Source organism: Muntiacus reevesi, chromosome 18, assembly GCF_963930625.1.
Source record: "Muntiacus reevesi chromosome 18, mMunRee1.1, whole genome shotgun sequence".
NCBI classification, from domain to species: domain Eukaryota; kingdom Metazoa; phylum Chordata; class Mammalia; order Artiodactyla; family Cervidae; genus Muntiacus; species Muntiacus reevesi.
The window spans coordinates 14,951,318-14,975,596 of NC_089266.1; the positions used below are offsets into that span (position 1 = coordinate 14,951,318).

General features: G+C 37.7%; 1 protein-coding gene across 3 annotated transcripts in view; it reads right to left on the reverse strand.

The window, feature by feature from the left end:
- TANC2 (tetratricopeptide repeat, ankyrin repeat and coiled-coil containing 2) overlaps window positions 1-24,279 on the reverse strand; it is a 373,034-nt gene that overhangs the window by 90,400 nt on the left and 258,355 nt on the right. For all 3 annotated transcript variants that reach the window (XM_065909779.1, XM_065909778.1, XM_065909776.1), the window contains one exon: window positions 3,262-3,543. In XM_065909779.1, coding sequence (XP_065765851.1) covers window positions 3,262-3,543 — 282 coding nt within the window. The remainder of the gene's footprint in view (window positions 1-3,261; window positions 3,544-24,279) is intronic.

Consider the following 24,279-nt stretch of genomic DNA (forward strand, 5'->3'; position numbering starts at 1 on the left):
TTTCATCATTACTACAACTACATCACAGACTGAGGGCTGGGAAGGCCAGTGAGATTCCGAATACACCTATCAAAGTTTAATGTAAAATAAACTGTAAAAACTGAACTCAATTCTCTCTCTATAGACATCATCCTTATTCACTAATGAAAAAAATTCTGTTACTGCCAGTGACATTTCCAGTGCTGGCTCCTATAGTAAAAGATTGATACTGAAAAACAGCTTGTTCTTTAATCTATTTTTTTCCTCAAAGAAATACCTTTAAATTGGTTAATATATATTCAATTCATATCTGTTTACAGAAATAACAGAAATATAAAATAAAAACATACAGATCACTGATTTTTTAAAAGTAGTATTTTTGAGCCCCAATACTTGAAAAGTTTTAACCAAAACCTCATGAGGATAATAATACAAGAAAGACAAAACATATGCCCTCAAAACTAGAAAATTTAATGAGAGAGACAGTTCTAAAACAAACTGATGTTACATTTTATTATTAATCATTTGCATGACAGAAAATGAAAATTTTATAGAAGTGTGTAGTTTTGGGGTAATTCCAAGAGTTGATTTTGTTGTTCAGAGTTAATATTTAAATACCAGCAAATGACATCAACCACTTATTCCTGGCCCTTCTTAAGGAGTAGTGGTTTGGTTTGAACATCAAAGATGACAACAAAAATTACTACATCAAAGATTACAACAAGGCAGTGCTGGTTCTGTGCAATTCTGATAAATACATAGCCACACACTCTATCCCTTTAACACCTTTTCAAGTTGTGAAAGTTATCAAATCTCCAATCTAACACGTGGACATTTATCACATGAATGGGAGTGTTCTGGTATTTTGAGAGTTTCTCTGGAGGTAAAAGGCAATGGATGTTAGAGAATAACTTGATGAACTACCTTTAGAGAACCTCTGCTTGGGGAGCACATGGTTGTTTTCTATTAACTCCTGCTCTCCCAGGCTTAGAGGGGGGCACTCCAAGGTACTTTTGCTTTCAGAGAAAGCAGATCTTCTTGCCCTTGAGTCATGATTCTACCATCCTGTTATCTGCCACAGTGACATACAGAGGAGTCAGAGAGACGATCACCTCTGGTTTTCTTCCTGACACAGTCAAATAGTTAACCTCTTGGATAACTCAGATAAGTAGTAGTCTGGTGTAATATGTACACACATTAAGGAAAATACTGAAATAGGACTTCCCTGGTGGTACGGCAGGTAAGAACCAGCCTGCCAATGCAGGGGACATGGGATCAATCCCTTGTCCAGGAAGATTTCACATGCTAGGGAGCAACAAAGTCCATGCACCACAACTACTGATGCCCGCACACCTAGAGGCCATGCACTGCAACAAGAGAAGCGTCTGCAATGAGAAGTTCTTGAACTGCAACAAAGCGCAGCCCCCACCTGCCACGGCTAGAGAAAGCCTGCGCAAAGCAATGAAGATTCAGCTCAAAAAAATAAATTAAAAAAATAAAGTCTATTAAAAATTAACAACTTGTGTACTAACATAGTAAAAAAAAAATTATACCAAAAAAAAGAAAAAAAAAAGGAAAAAAATAAGAAAACACTGAAATAGGTATGACAAGTTACATTTAGCCATGAAGACATCATCTTAGAATCACAGAATTGTAGCACAGGAATGGATCTTAAAGATCACCAAATCCTACTGATGCATTTTATGGGTGACAAAACTGAGGTCTAAAGAATTACAGTAAGATTCTCAAGGTTACAAAGTATTGTCAATTTGAGCACTGGGACTCAATCTGTGGATTCTTGACTCCTCAGACATTCTGTCAATCTACCTCAGAAAAGCTTCATCCAGAAACTAAGCATGATATGGCTCTTAAGACATGAATTCTTCTGTACTAATTCTTACTACACCCAGGCAAACAGGGACTCTTGATTCAACTGGTTTTCTTTCTAGACACTAGTTCTTCTACATGTCAGATTATCTGTAAGTTTACCAGAGGCGATCTGCTTACGTTAATTAATGTCAACAGAAGCCAGGATATTTGGGGGATGCTCAGTGAGTTTCTCTTGAGTTTCCACAGCACTGTGCTAGACTCTGTAGCTACTATGACCTCAAACCAATCATTTCTAGTAGTTGCTGTCTAGAAATCTATGATGAGCTAGATTACTCATTTGGGCTAGCAGAGCAATAGTTTCTTTTTGTTCTCTTATAACTAGCAGAGGCCAGGTAGACACACTCGAACAGTTAACCTCTTGGATGACTCAGATAAGTAGTAGTCTGGTGCGATATGTAAGCATGCTAAGGAAAATACTGGAATAGGTATGAACAGTTACTTTTAAACATGAAGACATCTTAGAATCACATAGGAGTGTGATTTTAGCATAGGAATCAATCTTAAAGATCATCTAATTTGTGGTTCTCTACATATACTATGTATAAGAATACCCATACATTTCCTTTTAGCTCCTCAACTCATGGGAGTTCCAGGCATAAACAGAGGGGATCACAGCAAAATGGATGAGACTGGCCTCTGAAACCAGACTGCTTAGGCGCAAATTCTAGTTTCACTCTTTACTGGCTGTGAAACCTGGGAGGCTTACTTAACCTCTCTGAGCCTCAAACCACCTATTTGTGAAAGGCAGATAACAGGAACTACCTCACGTGAGTTGCTGAGAGGACTAATATTTGTTAAACTCTTAGAGAGCACCTGGCACTAAGGACCATGTAAGTATTTTAAAAACAAACAAGATCCTGATGGTGATCGTTAAACTGCACCCTGCCTGTGATTAAAGAAGCGTGAATATATAATGAGATCTCAGCATCTCTTCACAAGGAAGCAGGAGAAACTCTTCAAGGACACAACGAAATTCACACCCAAGCAGCGCAACAGACACCAATCGCAAGGAAATGGAGGCTGCAAACAGGCTGTGCCAGGAGGCTGGGCACAGGCTGAGCAAAAGCTGACGGCAATGGACGCAAACAGCTCTAGCAGGCAACAGCTATAGTCATCACCCAAAGGACGGGCCAACCAGCCAGGAGGGCAGACTCGTACATTCATCCTGAGAGAAAGGGTTTTTCTGTTACACTCAGGTGATTGTCGGCTATGTGGGCTAAATGTCAGCAGAGTATCACATTCCTTCTCCCAACTCTGAGTTGAAGATCCTCACATGCAAATCAGGTTTTGCAGATCAGAAAATGAAAGGATCTGAGACTTAATATAATGATGAAAAGAAATTTCAGAGCCATGTAGCAGAGAGTTCTTTTAAAAAAAAGGGGGGGTACTCACGTTTAGGGGAGGCATGTGGGCTGTCAGAGGCGATCTGTCTCATCCGTGTTCCATGGCAGCTGAGGGCCACCAGTCTGGAGATGATGGCGGTTTTGCCGAACCCAATGTTTCCCACGATCACGACTCCCTGGTTCACGCTGGCGTTTGAACTTTGAAGCTGAGCATCTATTTCATGGAAAACCCAATCCCGACCAACGAACACTGACTCCGTAGTGATGCTGGGCACTTCAAAGAGCAGGGGCTTCAGGGAGATATCAGGAGGTCTGTAAGGTGCAAAGCGGACTGGAAGGAACAATAAGAGAACAGGGGACTCAGACCAAACTGTCAACACTGAGAGAAATGAAGAGCAAAAAAGCAGTATGGTTTACAAGACCATTGAGAGTTACACTGTGAGGGTATTCTGGGTTATTCAGAGAATAAGAAAACTCTGAATTTTGGTTCTGTACAGAGAGGCAATGATACATGAGCTAGAGCTACTTGCGACTGCAGCTGGCAGAACACAAACATGGTTAAAACAGCAGTAACTTATGTTATAGTCAGAAAGTCAGTGTCATACTCAAAATGATTTAACAATGGGGCTGGCCCAGGTGCTGGAAATTAGGAACAGTAGTAAAAACGCAGGGTCCCTCAAGCCTCCTTCATGGCCCGGGGATAACCTTTAAAATGCTGGATTGCGGGATATGTAGGGTTGGAGTCTTGGGAGAGGCTGAGGTGTGGCAGGGAATCCAGATGGCTGACAGCATAAGTTCTTTACCAACCTGCAAGGTCATATTTCAGTATTTAACCACCAATACGACTACACTACTACACATTGGTCCCATGGAAAGCAATGTGAAGAGAACCTGTCTGTTTCTTTAAAAACACTAGTAAAAAACAGTGATTCCTTTAAGTTCATGATGATATTTAAAGAAAAAAATAGCAAGCATATTAGGGGAAGTAAAAGTTCTGATGGTGTAAAAGGTTTTCAGTATGTTAAGTAGTCAAGAAAGCAGAAACTCAACTTCCACTTAACATCTCTGCACCTGTACTGCTTGTATTCATAACAATTAAAAAAGATTTCTGGCTTCTACACACATGTACTGGGGACAAATCCCTATTGCTTTCCTCAAGACTCTTCTCTGTGCTTATGCAGTTGTGAGATGTGGTAAGTGTCAAGCATGAGCTCTATGTGCAATGGTTCTCTAAAAACCCATAATATGACTTGGTTTCAATGATCAACCTCCTAATAAAACCGATGGTAAAAAGAAGTCCTGCCTGACCTCTCATATCTGAGTTAAATGTCTTCTTAATTGTTTTAAGAGTAGTTCTAAATGTACCATTAACCTCAGATATACAGATGACACCACCCTTATGGCAGACAGTGAAGAGAAATTAAGGAGCCTCTTGATGAAGGTGAAAGAGAAGAGTGAAAAAGCTGGCTTAAAATCAACATTCAAAAAACAAAGATCATGGCATCCAGTCCCATCACTTAATGGCAAATAGATGGGGAAATAATGGAAACAGTGACAGACTTTATTTTCTTGGGCTCCAAAATCACTGTGGACGGTGACTGCAGCCATGAAATTAAAAGACACTTGCTCCTTGGAAGAAAAGCAGTGACAAATTTAGAGAGCATATTAAAAAGCAGAGACATTACTTTGCCTACAAAGGTCCATCAAGTCAAAGCTATGGTTTTTCCAGTAGTCATGTATGGATGTGAGAGATGGACAATAATAAAAGGCTGAGTGCTGAAGAATTGATGCTTTTGAACTGTGGTGTTGGAGAAGACTCTTGAGAGTCTCCTGGACAGCAAGGAGATCAAACCAGTCCATTCTAAAGGAAATCAATCCTGAATATTCACTGAAGGATTGAAGCTGAAGCTCCAATACTTTGGCCACCTGATGTGAAGAGTTGACTCATTGGAAAAGACCCTGATGCTAGGAAAGGTTGAAGGCGGGAGGAGAAGGGAACATCAGAGGGTGAGATGGTAGGATGGCATCACTGACTCAATGGACATGAATTTGGGCAAACTCCAGGAGATGGTTAAGAACAGGGAAGCCTGGCATGCTGCAATCTATGGTAGTGCAGAGAGTCAGACATAACTGAGCAACTGAACAAGATGTATCATTTATTTTTATATTATTATTTATTTTTAAAAATTTCATTTCTGTATTGTTAACCTTAGCACAGTACCTTGACACACAGTAGGGGCTCAATACATGCTTACTGAAAGATTTAATTAAAAACAAAGCATTACATTCTAACCCCATATTATATTTTGGAGAATAAATGTCAGAGGTGGGAAGGGGATGAGACGGGAGAAAGGAAATCATAAAAGTGGAAATTAGGTCTACTTATACTGCTTATATTATTCTAGAACATACTTAAACCATTCCAACATCTTAATATAGAACCTGGAGATGGCAGCTTACTTGAGAAAAACACACACATGTAAATACTCTCATTTAAAACTATTGCAAAGCCATTTGAATGATAACTGAGCATTTTAAAAAAGGTTAATTCCAAAACTAGTACAAAAGTTAAAAATATAAAGTCAAACTCTAATAATAGAAGCAAATAGTTTCCTATGTCAGTTTTAAAATGTCCCCAATTTTCACTTAAAAAAAGAAAAGGCTGTGGAGATATAGATACACGGTTACATATATAATTACAGAATTGGGTGAAAATTAGACTTTGACCTGCTAAAAATATTCTTAACTCTAGTGTCTTACAGTTAAATAGATACTACTTTACTTTTCAATTTTACTTTTCTTAAATATTATTTTATTGAGCTATAATTCACATACTGTAATGTTCATCCTTTTAAAGTATGTAAACCAGTGGTTTTTTAGTACATTCACAAAATTGCACAACCATCACTATTTAATTCCTAAAGATTTTCATCATTGTCCAAAGAAAACCACTTACCCATTAGCTGTCACTCTCTAGTCTCCATTTCCCTAGCCCCTGGCAACCAAAAACTTTCTGTCTTTACAGGGTTGCCTATTTGAGACCTTTCACATATATATTACCATATGATAGCCTTTGGCATCTGGCTTCTTGCACTTTACATGTTTTTGAGGTTCATCCTTTTACAAGACCTTTTAGAACTAACACCCAAAAAAGATGTCCTTTTCATTATAGGGGACTGGAATGCAAAAGTAGGAAGTTAAGAAACACCTGGAGTAACAGGCAAATTTGGCCTTGGAGTACGGAATGAAGCAAGGCAAAGGCTAATAGAGTTTTGCCAAGAGAACACACTGGTCATAGCAAACACCCTCTTCCAACAACACAAGAGAAGACTCTACATATGGACATCACCAGATGGTCAACACTGAAATCAGACTGATTATATTCTTTGCAGTCAAAAATGGAGAAGCTCTATACAGTCAGCAAAAACAAGACCAGAAGCTGACTGTGGCTCAGATCATGAACTCCTTATTGCCAAATTCAGACTTAAACTGAAGAAAGTAGGGATAACCACTAGACCATTCAGGTATGACCTAAATCAAATCCCTTATGACTATACAGTAGAAGTGAGAAATAGATTTAAGGGACTAGATCTGATAAGACAGAGAGCCTGATGAACTATGGATGGAGGTTTGTGACATTGTACAGGAGACAGGGATCAAGACCATCACTATGGAAAAGAAATGCAAAAAGGCAAAATGGTTCTCTGAGGAGGCCTTACAAATAGCTGTGAAAAGAAGGGAAGTGAAAAGCAAAGGAGAAAAGGAAAGATATTCCCATTTGAATGCAGAGTTCCAAAGAATAGCCAGGAGAGATAAGAAAGCCTTCCTCAGCGATCAGTGCAAAGAAATAGAGGAAAACAACAGAATGGGAAAGACTAGAGATCTCTTCAAGAAAATTAGAGATACCAAGGGAACATTTCAGGCAAAGATGGGTTTGATAATGGACAGAAATGGTATGGACCTAACAGAAGCAGCAGATATTAAGAAGAGGTGGCAAGAATACACAGAAGAACTGTACAAAAAAGATCTTCATGACCCAGATAATCATGATGGTGTGATCACTCCCCTAGAGCCAGACATCCTGGAATGTGAAGTCAAGTGGGCCTTAGAAAGCATCACTATGAACAAAGCTAGTGGAGGTGATGGAATTCCAGTTGAGCTATTTCAAAGCCTGAAAGATGATACTGTGAAAGTGCTGCACTCAATATGCCAGCAAATTTGGAAAACTCAGCAGTGGCCACAGAACTGGAAAAGGTCAGTTTTTATTCCAATCCCTAAGAAAGGCAATCCCAAAGAAGGCTCAAACTACCGCACAATTGTACTCATCTCACATGCTACTAAAGTAATGCTCAAAATTCTCCAAGTCAGGCTTCAGCAATACATGAACCGTGAACTTCCAGATGTTCAAGCTGGTTTTAGAAAAGGCAGAGGAACCAGAGACCAAATTGCCAATATCCACTGGATCATCGAAAAAGCAAGAGAGTTCCAGAAAAACATCTATTTCTGCTTTATTGACTATGGCAAAGCTTTCGACTGTGTGGATCACAATAAACTGGGGAAAATTCTGAAAGAGATGGGAATACCAGACCACCTGACCTGCCTCTTGAGAAACCTGTATGCAGGTCAGGAAGCAATAGTTAGAACTGGACATGGAACAACAGACTGGTTCCAAATAGGAAAAGGAGTACGTCAAGGCTGTATATTGTCACCCTGCTTATTTAACTTATATGCAGAGTACATCATGAGAAACGCTGGGCTGGAAGATGCACAAGCTGGAATCAAGATTGCCAGGCGAAATATCAATAACCTCAAATATGCAGATGACACCACCCTTATGGCAGAGAGTGAAGAAAAAGCCTCTTGATGAAAGTGAAAGGGGAGAGTGAAAAAGTTGGCTTAAAGCTCAACATTCAGAAAACTAAGATCATGGCATCTGGTCACATCACCTCATGGGAAATAGATGGGGAGACAGTGGAAACAGTGTCAGACTTTATTTTTGGGGGCTCCAAAATCACTGCAGATGGTGACTGCAACCATGAAATTAAAAGACGCTTACTCCTTGGAAGGAAAGTTATGACCAACCTAGGTAGCATGTTAAAAAGCAGAGACATTACTTTGCCACCAAAGGTCTGTCTGGTCAAGGCTATGGTTTTTCCAGTGGTCATGTATGGATGTGAGAATTGGACTGTGAAGAAAGCTGAGCGCTGAAAAATTGATGCTTTTGAACTGTGGTGTTGGAGAAGACTCTTGAGAGTCCCTTGGACTGCAAGGAGATCCAACCAGTTCATCCTGAAGGAGATCAGTCCTGGGTGTTCATTGGAAGGACTGATGCTGAAGCTGAAACTTCAGTACTTTGGTCACCTCATGCAAAGAACTGACTCATTGGAAAAGACCCTGATGCTGGGAAAGATTGAGGGCAGGAAGAGAAAGGGATGACAGAGGATGAGATGGCTGGATGGGATCGCCGACTCCATCGGCTTGAGTTTGAGTAAACTCCGGGAGTTGGTGATGGACAGGGAGGCCTGGCGTGCTCCGGTTCATGGTCTCGCAAAGAGTAGGACACGACTGAGTGACTAAACTGAACTGAGATTCATCCATGCTGTAACACGTATCAGAGCTTTGTTCTTTTATTGCTGAACAATATTCCATTATATGGATATATCACATTTGTTTATCCATTTATCATCTGACAAACATTTGGGCTGTTTCCACTTTTTGGCTGTGTGAACTTTTTGCTGCTGTGAACATTCATGTACAGGTTTTTGTACACGTGTTTTCAGTTCTCTTGGGTATATTTCCAGGAGCAGTACGGCTGAACGTACTGCTGGGTCATATGGAAACTCTATATGTTTTAGCTTCCTGAGAGACTGCCAAACTGTTCTATTTTAGTTTTGTTATTCTTTATGGAAGTAATACATATTCACTACAGAAAATTTAGGAATAGCAGATAAACAGAATAATAATCTTACTCCCACTAGCCAGAGAGAAACACAATTCACTTTTTTCCTGAGTTTTGTCTGTACCAATAGAAAATTATTTTTAAAACAAAAATCGTACTATAGATACTGTTTCATAACCTGCTTTTCTCACTTTGCTTAGCAATTCCAAAGTTCTGAAAAAGTGGATTCTGTCAGACTCGCCAGCTTAACAGTTGCTTCAGTGGAAGGACTGATCCTTGGAGCTCCTCACTCCATCCTTTCCAATTATGTCACACGACAGCAGAGGGCTGTTCACCATGCAAGGGGTTTCCTGGGTAGCTGAGTGCCCTTGGTGGGCAGACACTCACACAGACCTGCTGAGCTCTGGCTGAGCAATCACAGGACTCCCAGAGAAGAAGGAGAGAACAGAAGATCAACTGGCTTGATATGAGTCCAAGAAGAGATCTCAGGTCACAAACAGCTGGTTTTAGAACCAGAATCAAAACCCAAGTCTTTTTTTTTTTAAATATTGTAAATTAACTCATATATATAAAATCTAGAAAAATGGTACTGATGAACCTATTTGTAGGGCAGAAGTAGAGACACAGACATAGAGGACGGACTTGTGGACCTGGGGGATGGGGGAGGGGAGGGTGGGATGGACTGGGAGAGGAGCACTGACATGTGCCCACCAGCATGTGTAAAGCAGATAGCTAAGGGGAAGCTGCTGCTTGGCACAGAGACCTCAGCCTGCTGCTCTGTGATGACCTGGAGGGCTGGGACTCGGGAGTGAGACGGGAGGCTCAAGAGGGAGGAGACACATGTATACACATGGCTGATTCACACTGTTGTAAGCAGAAACTAGCGTAACACTGAAAAACAATTATACTCCCATTAAAAAGAATTGGTAAATAAAGAAAAAAACTCCTAATTCTGACTCCAAAATCCACGTTTTTTTTTTTATTTTTTTAATTATACTAGGTTGTTTCTCTATAGCATATCAGTATTAAATTTGAAATCTGGTCAACAGTTACATCACTGATGACCAGAACAGAGCAGACTTGGCTGACTGGCTAGGCTAGCTTCTTTCTCCTTCACCTCATATAGGGAATCACCTATATGCTTCCCTTTAGAAATGGCATGATTGGCCAGAGAGAGACAGAAGAGCTTCTGAGACACTCAGGTGTTTTCTAGACTGACAGACTTATCTGTTCAGGTCTAAGATTACTTAACATTTTGTCTCAAAAGGGGCTTTCACGAATCTGACCAATGCCGATTTATAATACAGGGTAAGTACAGACTCAACTTCAATGCTGAAGTTTCTGAGAAAAATTCTATTAAGATAACTTGTTCTCACGTTGACGTAATCTCTCATCATATTTTATTCTACTGAGAAAGCTTTGACATTTTGAAAAGTTATTTTAAAAAATTTCTAAAAATGTAATCAATTCACAAAAGCCTCAAGGGAAGAACAGACAAAATTAGCCCAGCAGCATACGGTAAAACAACTGCAGACGCCAGGAACAGCCCAGAAACGATTTCTGCACCTCAGAAGTGAAGGCTTTTGTCAGACCAATACGGCAAAAGAAAGTCACACTCTACGCACCAACAATAAACTTAGGGCATATGAACAAGGAGGCGCTTTGGCCCGCGCTGTGGGACTCGGAGGTAATGAATACTTTCTGTGGCGTTCATCTTCCTAAATAAATGTTTCTTTGTTTAGGAGATCAGCTGGCTTCCAAGAGATTTTCTAAAGCAGAAACCACTGAAATAATCCAGTGAGAAAGGACCACTGCAACTGTAGCTGAGCCAAGGGAAAAAACTGAGCTAAACCATACATTTAGCAACAGATTCAGTTCTCTAAGCCCTGGTACCCAAGAAGCGGCTGTCCCAGGGCAGCAGGAGAGCAGGAAGAACATCCCATGCTTCTCAAAACATTCCCAAGTATACTGACATCTGGAATTTACTTTGAAATTTGTAAAAAAAAAATGATGTGTGGTTGAAGAGAAGGGCAGAATGGATAGATAGAAATAAAAAAACATTAATGACATAATCAAGGCAAGTATATGAGTGTTTATTGTGAAACTGTCTTTTTTGGGGCATATCTGAAAATTTTGCTAATAAAATGCTGAAAGAAAAAGCACCAAAAGGAAAAACATTCCAATAGAGTACACAAACACGAAAAGTTTGGGAAAGCACTTTTTCTTTTCTTTTTAAGAAATGTAATAACCACTCAAGACTCAGATCTGTGTGTACATCTCTTCAATGCAAATTAGGCTTTCGACAGACAAATGAAAGCTCTCTAGGAAACGGTCTCTGTGAGACCATCAATATGAATAATCATGCATCTAGACTTACAGAGAAAATGGACCTTTCTTTAGCTAGAGCAAAGAGTAAACATTTAAAAAACAAACAAAAGTGCATTAGGGCTAATAGACCAGCTTGTCCCAATGCAAATATAAACAGCTGCAGCCAGAGGAAAAGGGGAAGGGGAAGTGGGGGCAAAAGCGCTCTAACTGGATTTAGACTAAAGCATATTTACTCATGGAAAACAACCATGAATCATCTGAAAAGAAGTCAGTCACAGGACTGGCAGAAGAAAAGGTCTGTGTCATACAGCCAAGGTCTGGTGCAAACAGGAGTAGGGTTGTGTTTCCTCACATTCTTCCACAATGGCTGTAAAGTCTAGCCTGGAAGCACCTCTGTTCCTCAGAACAAAAAGATAATTTCAGGCTTATCCTCAGGGTTCAGGCTGCGCATGCTATTCTCCATACAGCACAGGAAAAACACATGTGCTTCAGACAAAACCTGGCATCACATCAGCACCCAACATAAGTCAATAAACACGTTAATTTTTTCTTAAGTATGCTTATGAAGCCAAGGCAGGGCTCATCGTCCCACTGAGTTTCTGGAAGGCTCACGCTCCCTTACAAGAGTCAATCTCTTTAGGGTCTGTTGCTTATTTATGGCCCTCAAGAAAAGGACTACAGTAGGCAGGTCCTCCTACCCAAGGAAATGGAGTTTTTGAAAAATGTAAAGCAATTTGAAGCAGGTCCTAAAAAACAATCTAAAGATAACAGCTTGAGACATATTCATTTCAGATAACTTCTGCTTAAAAAAAAAAAAACACAGATTAAATAAAGCAGAGTCACTTTTGGGGTCAGCAGAGAAACCTATAGCAGAGTGGGTAAAACTGGACTTGGAGCCAGGCTGCTTCAGTTGGTATCCTGTCTTTGTTACTCACTAGCTGTGCAACCTTAGGAAAGTGTCTTATCTTCTTGATCTCTCAGTTTTCCTAATCTTTAAATCAGGGATAATCATGACATCAGAGGATTAAAGCAAGTTACTACAAAAGTGTGCCTAGGACAGAGTCTGTTGGTTAACTGCGGTTGTGGGTACCTCTGTCCACACCATCAAGCCAAAAAAGAATCCAGTGTAACCTAATCACCTTCCTCCCACACACATTTATTTAAAACAAAACAATGAAAAGGATATTGAGAACATGTGGACTCTCCTAGAGCCCTCACCCCTCTGAATTGCTGACTTATATCCCTTTATCCTTTCACCCCCCAACATTAAAAAAAAAAAAAACTTTTATTGGAATATAACTGCTTTACAATGTTGTGTTAGTTTCTGCTGTAAAACATCGTGAATCAGCCATAACAATACACATATCCCCTCCCTTTCGAGCCTCCCTCCCACCCCACCCCCCATTCCACCCATCAAGGTCATCACCAAGCACCGAGCTGCGCTCCCTGTTCTGTAGAGCAGTTTCCCACTAGCTAGCTGTTTCACACACGGTAGTGTTATCATGTATGTCAACCCCACTCTCTCAAATCATTCCGCCCTCTCCTTCCCACCCCGGTGTCCACATATCCACTCTCTACATCTACGCCTCTACTCCAGCCCTGCAAATAGGTTCATCAATACCATTTTTCTAGATTTCATACATATGCATTAACACATGATATCTGTTTTTCTCTTTCTGACTTATTCACTCTGTGTAACAGGATCTAGGTTCATCCACATAAACTGACTCAATTTTATTCCATTCTATGGCTGAGTACTATTCCATGGTATATACGTACTACTGAAAGAGCCACACTTGCTGTCTTCAGTTCCGTAATAGTAACTCATTCTAGTCTAGATTCCTCCCACATTACTCTGTTGAACTGTTTTGGTTAATGACACTAAAGACGTTCTAACTTTTAAGTCCAGTGAATTATTTTTAGTTTTTATGCTTAACCACAGCTCAGTACTTAATACTTTTAACAAATCCCCACTTTTTGAAATATATTCCCTTCTTGGGTTTGACACAGTAACACTTTCTTCTAGTTCTTTTTGGGCCCTCTCTTCCTCTTTTTCAATGATTCTTCTCTTCTGCCTCTCTCTGAAATAATACCAATCTTAGGTTCTATATTTTATTGTTTTTTTCTTCTTCATGATCTTCCTGGGTAATCTCAAAGGAATAGACTAATGGCTTTTACAACTATCTAAGTGGTGATGGCTTATATTTCTCTTCCAGATCCCAGTTCTAAACTCCTATATAGCATTTTCAGCAACTTATAAGAGTTTCTCTGTGGATTTCCAGTAGATGTCTCAAACTTAAAATGTTTAGAACTAAAGTGTGATCTCATTCACCTTAACCTATTCTTTATTTTCCATTCAACGTCTCAGTGAATTAAATATCCCCATCTGTCTGGTCTCCCAAGATAGAAACCTGGGACTCATCAGGACTTCTTCTTTCTGGACCTTTATATCTGATTTGTCATAGGACCTAACAATGATTCTTGAGGAATTTCTTTCAGATATATTTCCTGTTTTCTTTTCCCATTCCACTGCTATTTACAGTGATATAACCTCTGGAGGAGCTTCCAGATCATTCTAAGCCCTCAGTTTAATTATCTGTAAAATGGGAATAATAAGAATATCTATTTCATAAGGCTAAATAACAAAATTCACATTAATTTCTTAGTTCAGAACCTAATTAATCCTCAACTGAGTGACATATAGTTCAGATTCTCAACATCTTTTGCTTTTCACCATATACTTCAACAAGCTTTTTAAATGAATAACCTTACATCCCACACATCCTTCCTGTATTTGGCCATGAACTATATGTATCTGATAAAATCATGTCAGCACCTACACTTCTATCCTTGTATCTCATCAACTTAGTGAAATGAAGTCGCTCAATTGTGTCCGACTCTTTGCGACCCCGTGGACTGTATCCTACCAGGCTCCCCCGTCCATGGGATTGTCCAGGCAAGAGTACTGGATTGGGTTGCCATTTTCTTCTCCAGGGGATCTTCCCAACCCAGGAATCGGACCTGGGTCTCTTGCACTGCAGGCAGACGCTTTAAACTCTGAGCCACCAGGGAGGCCCATCTCATCAAGTTAACCCTACCACAATTACCCAACCTGGTAAGTCCTTACTAACTAGGGCAGCTCTTGTCATAGGGAATGTACATTCAATAATGTTTAATAAATGAATTCATGAATGAAAACGGTGAATATGAATTTTCCATTCTCAACTGCAGGGAAATGTTCACAGACTTGTCTTTGGTAGGACAGGAAGGCTACAAGAAGACAGTTATAGGATGCAAACCCAGGTCTTTGAAAATCACTTGAACTGTACAATGATAACAAAAATAAATGAATCATCTGTTTTCCACCTTTCAGAGATAAATTCTTTTTTTTTTTTTTTTAAATTTTTATTTTTCAGTGGGTTTTGTCATACATTGATATGAATCAGCCATAGAGTTACACAAATTCCCCATCCCGGTCAGAGATAAATTCTTATTTAAAGTTTACTGTCATAAACAAGAGGGCCATTAAGTAACAAGACATTTGGGGAAGAAAAACTGTTATTTTCCAAGCTCTGTGCATATCACAGGCAAGGCCTGGATGCTGGCCAAGACACTGATAATCAAACAATCATATTCCCACAGGAAACTGGGAGAAGGAAGAAAATGTGCTTTAGAGTTAGTGTCCAAAGAGGATAGATTATATATATTTTTAAAGACTATTTTCCTTTTCTTTTTGAAAAGTTACTGAGAAGACTGATGCCACCCACATCCATTTAGTAACTAATGTCTTGCTAATGTGACACATGGGGTTTATTTTGTGTAAATAACAACTATATTTAAAATTCCTCATTATTATAGGTAAAATATGTATTTTAGCTTACAGAAAACCCAATTCTAACCAATTCAAGACAGTCATTTTCTGATGAAAGATGGGTTGATGCTTTGGTTCATTTCAACTATAATTTTCATTTTAAAAATCTGGCATCCAATTTCTATTTCTGGCCAACATGAAGAAATGTGGACTAGATCTGCCCTCCCACCTAAAACCAAGATAAACAAACAAAGCTCTAGACAGAATATATGAAACAATGGTTTTTAAGACACTAGACATAGGCAATGAGTAATAATAATCCCTGAGAGATGGAAAACAAATGAGGTCAATGCTATGACCACTCACAACACTGACAGAATTTTTAGACCACAGTGCAGGGAGGGAGAATCCAGTCAGATACTGACAGACTCCCTTAGTTGAGTAGACGGAGCTGAGAATCCAGGGAGACTAAGGCAGTGACAGTTCAAAGGACAAAGAGCTATAAAGAAATAATTTTGGAGACCTGTGGAGTAACCCTTGAGTCATCAGCGGAGCACTGACTGACACAAGTGTGAGGATTAAAGAGAGTACCTGCTGCTTACATAGGGCCAGGAATAGTGCCCGTTTCTTCCAGTCATAATGGAAAACCTCACAATGTACATACAGGACACTGGATATATCCAGGAAGACCTTGACCCAGTAGTACAGAATAATGACACCTGCAAATATTGTTCTGATTCTACTCCAATCTTACAGACAAGACCCCAAACTGATCATGCTATTTCCAAATAACTAAGGCACATTCCAGAAAAAAGTTGAAGAATACAAAAATATGCAACACCCAATAAGGTAAAATTCATAATGCTTGGCATCCAAGTGAAGACTAACAGGCATGCACAGAAGCAGGAAAATATGAACCATAATTAGGAGAAAAACCAATCAATTGAAACTGACCCAGAACTGACACAGGTGTTAGAATAAGCAGAGAAAAGTATTAAAAACCATGATTATAACTATATTCAGCATGTTCAAAAGAGACATAGAAGATACAAAAGACCCAAATTGCACTTCTAGAGAAAAAAAATCAGAAATGAATAAAACACCTACATGAGATTTGTGAGAAATCTGACATTACAAAAGATGAGTAACCTTAAAGACACAGTAAAAAAGCTATGCAAAATTAAATATACAGAGAGGGACTTCACTGGTGGTCCGGTGATTAAGAATCTGCCTGCCAATGTAGGAGACATGGGTTTAATCCCTGCTTCAGGAGGATTCTACATGCTATGGAGCAATTAGGCCTTTGCATCACAACTAATGAGCCTGCATTCAAAGCCTGTGAGCCACAGCTACTGAGGCCTAAACACCTAGATCCTGTGTTCAACAATGGGAGGCCATTGCAAGAAGAAGCCTGTGCACCACAGTGAACAGCAACCCCGCTGGCCAAAACTAGAGAAAGCCTGCATGCAGCAACAAAGACCCAGTGCAACCAAAAACAAATAAATAAAATACACAGAGAAAACAGATAAAATTTTTCAAATTATTAAAAAAAATAAAAAAGCATCAGTGAACAGTGAGACAACTTCAAGGGGTCAAATAATAAGTGTAATTAGAGTCTTGGAAGGTGGGGGACAAAAAATACATTTAAAGAAAAATGGTTATAAAATTTTCAAAATGACAAAAACTATAAATTTCCTGATCAAGGAAACTCAATGAGATTCAAGTGAAGAAACATGAAGAAAATGACACCAAGGCAAATCCTAGTCAAACTGCTCATACTAGTGGTAAAGAAAAAATCTTAAAAGCAGTCAGAGAATAAAAAGACACATTAAGTATGGAGGAAGAAACATAAGAATGATAGCAGATTTCTTGTCAAAAACAATGCAAATTAAAAGGTAGTAGACCTAAAGCTTTAATTTATGGAAAGAAAATAAAACATGTCAATCTAGAATTCTATACCATTGAAAATATCTTTCAAAAATAACAGTGAAATATCACTTTAAAATCAAAAAAATTAATAATTAGTCACCAGCAGATCCATAGTATAAGAAATATTAAAAGAAGTCCTTCAGGCAGAATAAATATGACACTAGATAGAAAAATACAAAGAAAGAAATGAAGAGCACTAGAAATGGGAACTATGTGGATTAACATATAAGATTTTTTAAAAACTCTAAAAGATAACTGACCTTTATATGCGGGGGGGGGGGATGGTTATAACATTTAGATAAGTAAACTGTCTCACAATAATAACATACAGGCTGGGAGGAGAGAAACAAAATTATACTATGGCAAACAAAACAGTTACCATAACTGTTCATAGCTTGAGACTGCTACCCTTGAGAAAGCCTGCTTGCAAGGCTGGTTCTTACCTGAAGTTTGGGAATGTAGATTTCAAGAGGATTCCCATGATTCCCAGAACTAAAAAGAATGGCTCACTGTGCCTAATTTGTTTGTACAAACAATACTGTTTATGTTGAATGTTTGCTTTTCTTCTGGGAGTCTGGAGTTTTGGTATATTTTAGGCAAGGAGGTCTATATGATCAGAACCTAATAAAAATTTTGGGCACTGAATCTCTAATGAGCTCTCATGTTCACACATGTCACAACTCGCTGGAGAAATCACATGCATCCTGTGTGACTTTAGTGGGAGAGAATACTTTGAAGCTTCTGTCTGGTTTCCTCGGGACTTTGCCCCATGCATCTTCTCCCTTTGCTGATTTTGCTTTGTATCATCTTACTGTAATAAAGCATAACTATGGGAATGACTATATGCTGTGGACTGTGAGTCCTTCTAGTCAATCAGTGAATCTGGGGGGAGGGCACCCCAAACACAAGTATTATAAATGTCTTGAAAAATTAATCAAGAGAGACCATATTTTGGCTCATAAAAAATTGTGAATAAATTTAAAAGAATTCATGCTGTTCAAAGTATGGTCTTGACCAAAACACAACTAAATTAGGGATCAATAGCAGAAATATATCTGGAAATTCCTGAGAAAAATCAATGAGTTGAAGAAAAATTCAAAAAGCAAACCAGTATTTTAAAAGTGAAAATACAAAATCTGTGAAATACAGCTAATGCATTACTAAATAAATTTATAGCATTAAAATGCCTATATTAGGATAGAAGAAAGGTCTATGTCAATGACCTCATCTTTTACCTCAGCAAATTAGAAAATAAAGAAAAAAACCCCCAAAGTAAGCAGAAGGAAACAATAAAAATTAGAGTGGAAATAAAATAATAAATGGAAAAACAACAGAAAAAAATTAATGAAAATAAAAGATTACAATAAGCTTAATAAAACTGATAAACCTCTAAGCAGACTAATAAGGAAAGAGAGAAGACATACAATACCAGTAAGAATAGAACAAAAAATGATGGGCAACATGACTAAAGATTAAAAGGGTAAGGGGATACTATGAACAACTTTACACCAATAAATTTCAACAGGTTATATAAAAGAGACACATTTCTTTAAAGACACAAACTAATGAAACCCACTAAAAAAGAAACACATAGTCTGAATAATGTATATCTAATAAACTAACTGAATTGACAGCTAAAATCTCCCCATAATGAAAATGCCAGACCCTAATGGCTTCATGAACAAATTCTACCAATAATTTAAGGAAGAAATAATATCTATTTTACACACACTCTTTATAAACCTAAAAAGGAGAGAATACTTTCTCATTACTATGATATTAAAGCCAAAGATATTGCAAGAAAACGACAAACCAATATATCTCATGAACACAGACGCAAAAAACATATACAAAATTATAGTAAATTGAGGCCAATATTAAAAAAAAATACATCATGATCATGTGGATTTTACACTTAGAATTCAAAGTTGGCTTAACATTTGAAAACTCAATGTACTTTATTACATTAACAAAGTAAAAAAGATACCTTATATGATTATTTCCACATATATACAGAAAAACCATTTGACAAAATCCAACACAAAATTCTTGATTAAAAAAAATAATCAAACAACTCTTAGCAAACTAACAAAAGTAGGGGAACAACTTCAATCCAATAAAGTGCATCTCCTGAAAACCTAGAGTGAAAAACTGAATGTTGCCTCCCAAAGATCAGAATAAGGCAAGGATTTCTGCTCTCTTTGCTTCTATTCAACATTGCACTAGTTCTAGTCAAAGTAATAAGGCAAGAAAAAGAAAAAGGAAGAAATAAAACTATCTTTATTTGCAAACAATATTATTATCTATGTAGAAAAGCCTACAGAGTCTATAAAAAAGTCATGAAAAATAACAAGTGAGTTTAGCAAGGTTTCAGGATACAGGAACAATATACAAAAATAAAAAATTAATAGTACTTTTATATAATTGTTCGTTAGCAATGGACAATTAGAAATCAGAACAAAAGCAATACTATTTTTAATAGCATAATACAAAATACTGAAAGATAAATATAACAAAATATTTTCAACATCTGTACAATGAGAAAACATTTCTGAGAGAAGTTAAGGAAGATCTAAATGAATAGAGAGACATACTATATTCATGGACTGGAACATTCAACAATGATAAAAAGTCAGTTTTCCCCAAACTGATCTACAGATCCAATGCAATCCCTGTCAAAATTCCTGCAGGCTTTTTGGGTAGAAATTTACAAGTTTCATATGGAAATACAAAGAACCTAGAAAAGCCCTGAAAATAAATAGTAACAGTGAAGGGTTAACAATCCCAATTTTAAGCTTTATTATAAAGTTATAGTAATCAAGAAGATGTGGTATTAACATCAAAATAGACAAAGATGAATAGAACAGAAGTAGTCTAGAAACAGATCCATACATATATGGATGACTGATTTTTGACAGTACAAAGGTGCAAAAGGAATTCAGTAGAACAGTCTCTGCAACAAAGGATGTTAGAACAAATAGAAATCTATATGCCAAAAAGAAAAACCAAAAACTCTGATACATACAATGCACCACATATAAAATTAACTCAAAATCAATCAATCACCTAAGCATAAAACTTAAAACTGTAAAATGTCTAGAAGAAAATATAGGAGAAAGTATTTGTGACTTCTGGTTTGCCAAAGAAATCTTATATACATGCCAGAACAATCCATCAAAAACAAAAATTCATAAGCTCAACTTCTAAAAACTTCTGTTTCAAAAGATACTGTTAAGAGAATGAAAAAACAAGCCATAAAGTGGGAAAACATATTTGTAAAGTGGTGGTAGTTGGTTTAGTTGCTAAGTCGTGTTCGACTCTTGTGACCCCATGGTCTGTAGCCTGCCAGGCTCCTCTGTCCATGGGGTTCTCCAGGCAAGAATACGGAGTGGGTTGCCTTCTGCAGGCATTTCCTTCTCCAAGGGATCTTCTTGATGCAGGGATTGAACCCAGGTCTCCTGCACTGCAGGCAGATTCTTTACTCACTGGGCCATGAGGGAAGTGCACCTCTGAGAAAGGACTAGCATCCAAATTACATAACAAACTCTCAAAACTCACTAATAAGAAAAGAAACCACCCAACACAAAAGCAGACTAGATATCTGAATAGACACTTCACTAAAAAAGATATTTGATGGCCAATAATCATATGAGATGATTAACAACAAGCACAATATTATACAGCAGATCCCTAGAACCTTTTTATCTTGCATGTCTCAAACTTCACATCCCCACTGAAAAGCAGCGCCCCATCTCCCATTCCCCGCTGGCCCTGGCCACCATCATCTGGCAATTAAGCGTTTATACACAGCTGTGTCCCATCCCCAACACCCCAGTGTACTGCACTATGTACAATAAGCTACTGTATTGCTATTTTTAAGGTAAAGATTTTTATATTATATTGTCTCTGACATAAGATAGCACGGTGGTTAAGAGCACAGGCTCCAGAGTCTACCAGATATGAAATGAATCCTCGCACTGCCAATGACTAGACATTGTAACTCTAAGCAAGTTAGAAACCTCCCAAAGTCCCAGTTTCTTTACTACTACCACTTGCATCAGAGTTATGAGGATTAAACATGTTTAAAACTCTTAGCATTGTGTCTGTAAAGAATAAGAACCCCAATAAATGTAAGCTATCATTTGTTATGATAGTAACACACTGCTGTTTACTGTTTAAAAGTTTCCTATTCTCAGCATTTGTCTCAAGTGTTTTGGGAAGTCTATTGTATTCTATTAATGTGAGGATAAAAAAGGTAAAAGGCTTATTTCACTCTGGGAAATAATATTTTGGGTCTTTAAATAACCTGAATATTAAATTTCAGCTTTCAGACATTGGTCTTAGAACATTTGTTGAGAAAAACTTTGGAGTCATTACTAAGTGGAATTTTCAGGAAGGAAACAATGATCTTTGAAAAACAGTAAAAGAAATAGGGAAAATCCAACTCTCCCTAATGTTGCCAATTTTTACATGTTTCCTCACATTTAATACCTCAAAATGTAGGAAAACTATAAAAACAGTAAAGATTTTAAAATGTGAAACATCTGATAAAAAGTATATAACTATATCAACATTGTTTTTTGTTATTAGATTGTTGGTCTTGAAGGTGAGATTTTTACTGGGAAATCAGAATTGGCTAATTACTTGAAATTTAAGATTAAACATTTTTAGACTGAACACTCAGTGATGAAATAGCTATGACCCTACAAAGGAAATTCTCTAGTGCTATATTTTATTAGTATCTGGGGAAGTTATCCCATAAAAAATATTTGATTACATACTGCAAGGTTGGAACGCTTAAGATCATTTTACTGAATCAAAAATGTTTTACAAAGTGTTACCTAAATAAATTTCCTGGCATTATGGTAACTTTAATAAGATTTAGTCACCTTTGGAGAAAATAAATAGAAAGATTAACTGGGAAGCTATTCTTTAAATCTAATTTAGATCAAAACATAAAAACGGCTTAATGGTTATTTTTCTTTATTGCACTTAAGGCATTTAAAAACATTTTCAGTGATTTATTTCTGCAGAATTGATGATCACGATTGGAATTCCTTTCATGTTACCCTGAAGCCTTTCTTCAGCAGTGTGTTACTTAATGCAAGAGGCTGATCTATGCCTGATAAAAGACTAAATGGTTTATAGACTCTTCTCTCTCAAAGGTTAATTCTCTCTTTTCACGTCTTTCTTGGGGAACTTTGGTGTATATTAGCCACTGTTCAGGCTTTCAAATTTTAAGATAAAACTTACCAACTAAAGCTGGTTTACATAAAAACCAGACCTGTGGGCCTGTCTGTAGCTACTTTAACAAGTAGTGATCCATTTTAAAAAATTACAGTTTTACTACTCCAAAAAGTACAAATCCGTTTCTAGCAGACATTCAAAGACATCCAGTTTGAGCACTGCATTTTCAAATTTTAGGGTACTATGCAAAAGAGCTGGCTAGGGGTGAGAGCATCAATTCATACACCAAAACCTACAACCTACTCGAATATTTATATATAGGCAGTTATGTGCATGCAACTTTATTGCTGGATTTTCAACTTACCAAAAAAGAAAGAAATTTAATCTTGTAAAAATAAAACAATGTACAATGAGACAGAAAAGACTGATGGAAATATCCCCTTGTAAATGTGAGAGCGAGCCAGGCAATGATGAAGATGACTAAGCAACCTCAGGGATGTGTGACTCACTGGTTTAATGCAAGCTGATGAGCTTCATGACATACATCTTAGTCATCTCTAGAAAGGAGTCATTGTTTTGGAAAAGGAAGGGACTCACAAATGGCAAGAAGCCCTGATTGTATTTGATAAAAATTCAATTATTTGCTTTGACAAAGCCAAGTTAACAGTGGCAGGGTCAATTTCACATCAGTTCTGCCAGTGAGTCAAGACTATCACTTGCATATATGCCCCCCAAACTAGAATCTATTAAAGCTGCTATTACCTAAATCCAATGCTTGTGCATGGCCATTTATGTAATGGGATTTAGCAAAAGTCCTAAGGAAACCAACACATATCGAGAAACGAAATTTTAATAAGGAACATATAATCTCTTTAAGCAGAACAGCGTGATTATGATTTCATATCAGGCAGGTTCCAGCATCTTATCATTAATAATCTGTTATTAATTTACCCCAAGTAGCTACCACTATTCAAAGTCATTATGCTATGGTATGCTCTGCGTATTTTAATGCCCCTGGTTCTATTTATATATTCCATCATAAGATTTACAACATTTATGCATAAAAACCAACACCCTCTTCTTTCCTTTTACTGGACAGCAAACTTAGTTTCTGTCTTTCTCTGGGTAAAAACAGATTCCATTAGGATGGTCAGAAAGAGTGAGAAGTTTCAGGTCTAGCATGAAACTCCACATTTACAAAGTGTGATTAAATTAAAAGTGGACCCTCAAAACAATTTTTAAGACTTGAGTTAAACACTTGAAGGTTTCAAATTAGTATCTGTTTAGGACATTCAGGCTTTGGGACCGGAAAGGCACTTGCAGTAGGTTAGTCAGCTGCATACTCTGCACTGGGACACAATCTACTGTAACTCTTTTGTCATTAGAGTTCAAGCTCTAGGATGGTTGCCAGCTAGGAAACTACTAACTTGCTGAACTAAGACTCTGACCAGTGCACTCATGTGACCTCCTTCTCATTGTTGGGCTGGGTCTCTGGAAACATAAATTTTGCTAGAACAGTTGTTCAAAACAGCTGTCATGAGAGGTGAAGGAAAAAAAAGGTTCTTTTTTTTTTTTTTTTTACTACTGAAGCAAATGTTAATACTAATGCCCAACTTGAAGATCCAAACTATAGCTCGTGGATTATCCCAGCAACTTTTGCTTCAAGCAGTCAAAAGACTATTATTATGTTCAAACAACTGCAGTTATTATTAAGGTAACTGCTAAATGAACTATGCCTCTACTATTAAACTATGTCCATGAATAACTTCTAACCAACTCACAAACTACACTTTTCCATATTTCTGCAAATAGGCTGTTGTGATCATTAAAGGCATAAAACTAATTGTGAATTACAATGGTATCCTCTAAATTCGTTTTTCTTAAAGTGTGATCTTGGAACCCCTGGGGCTTCC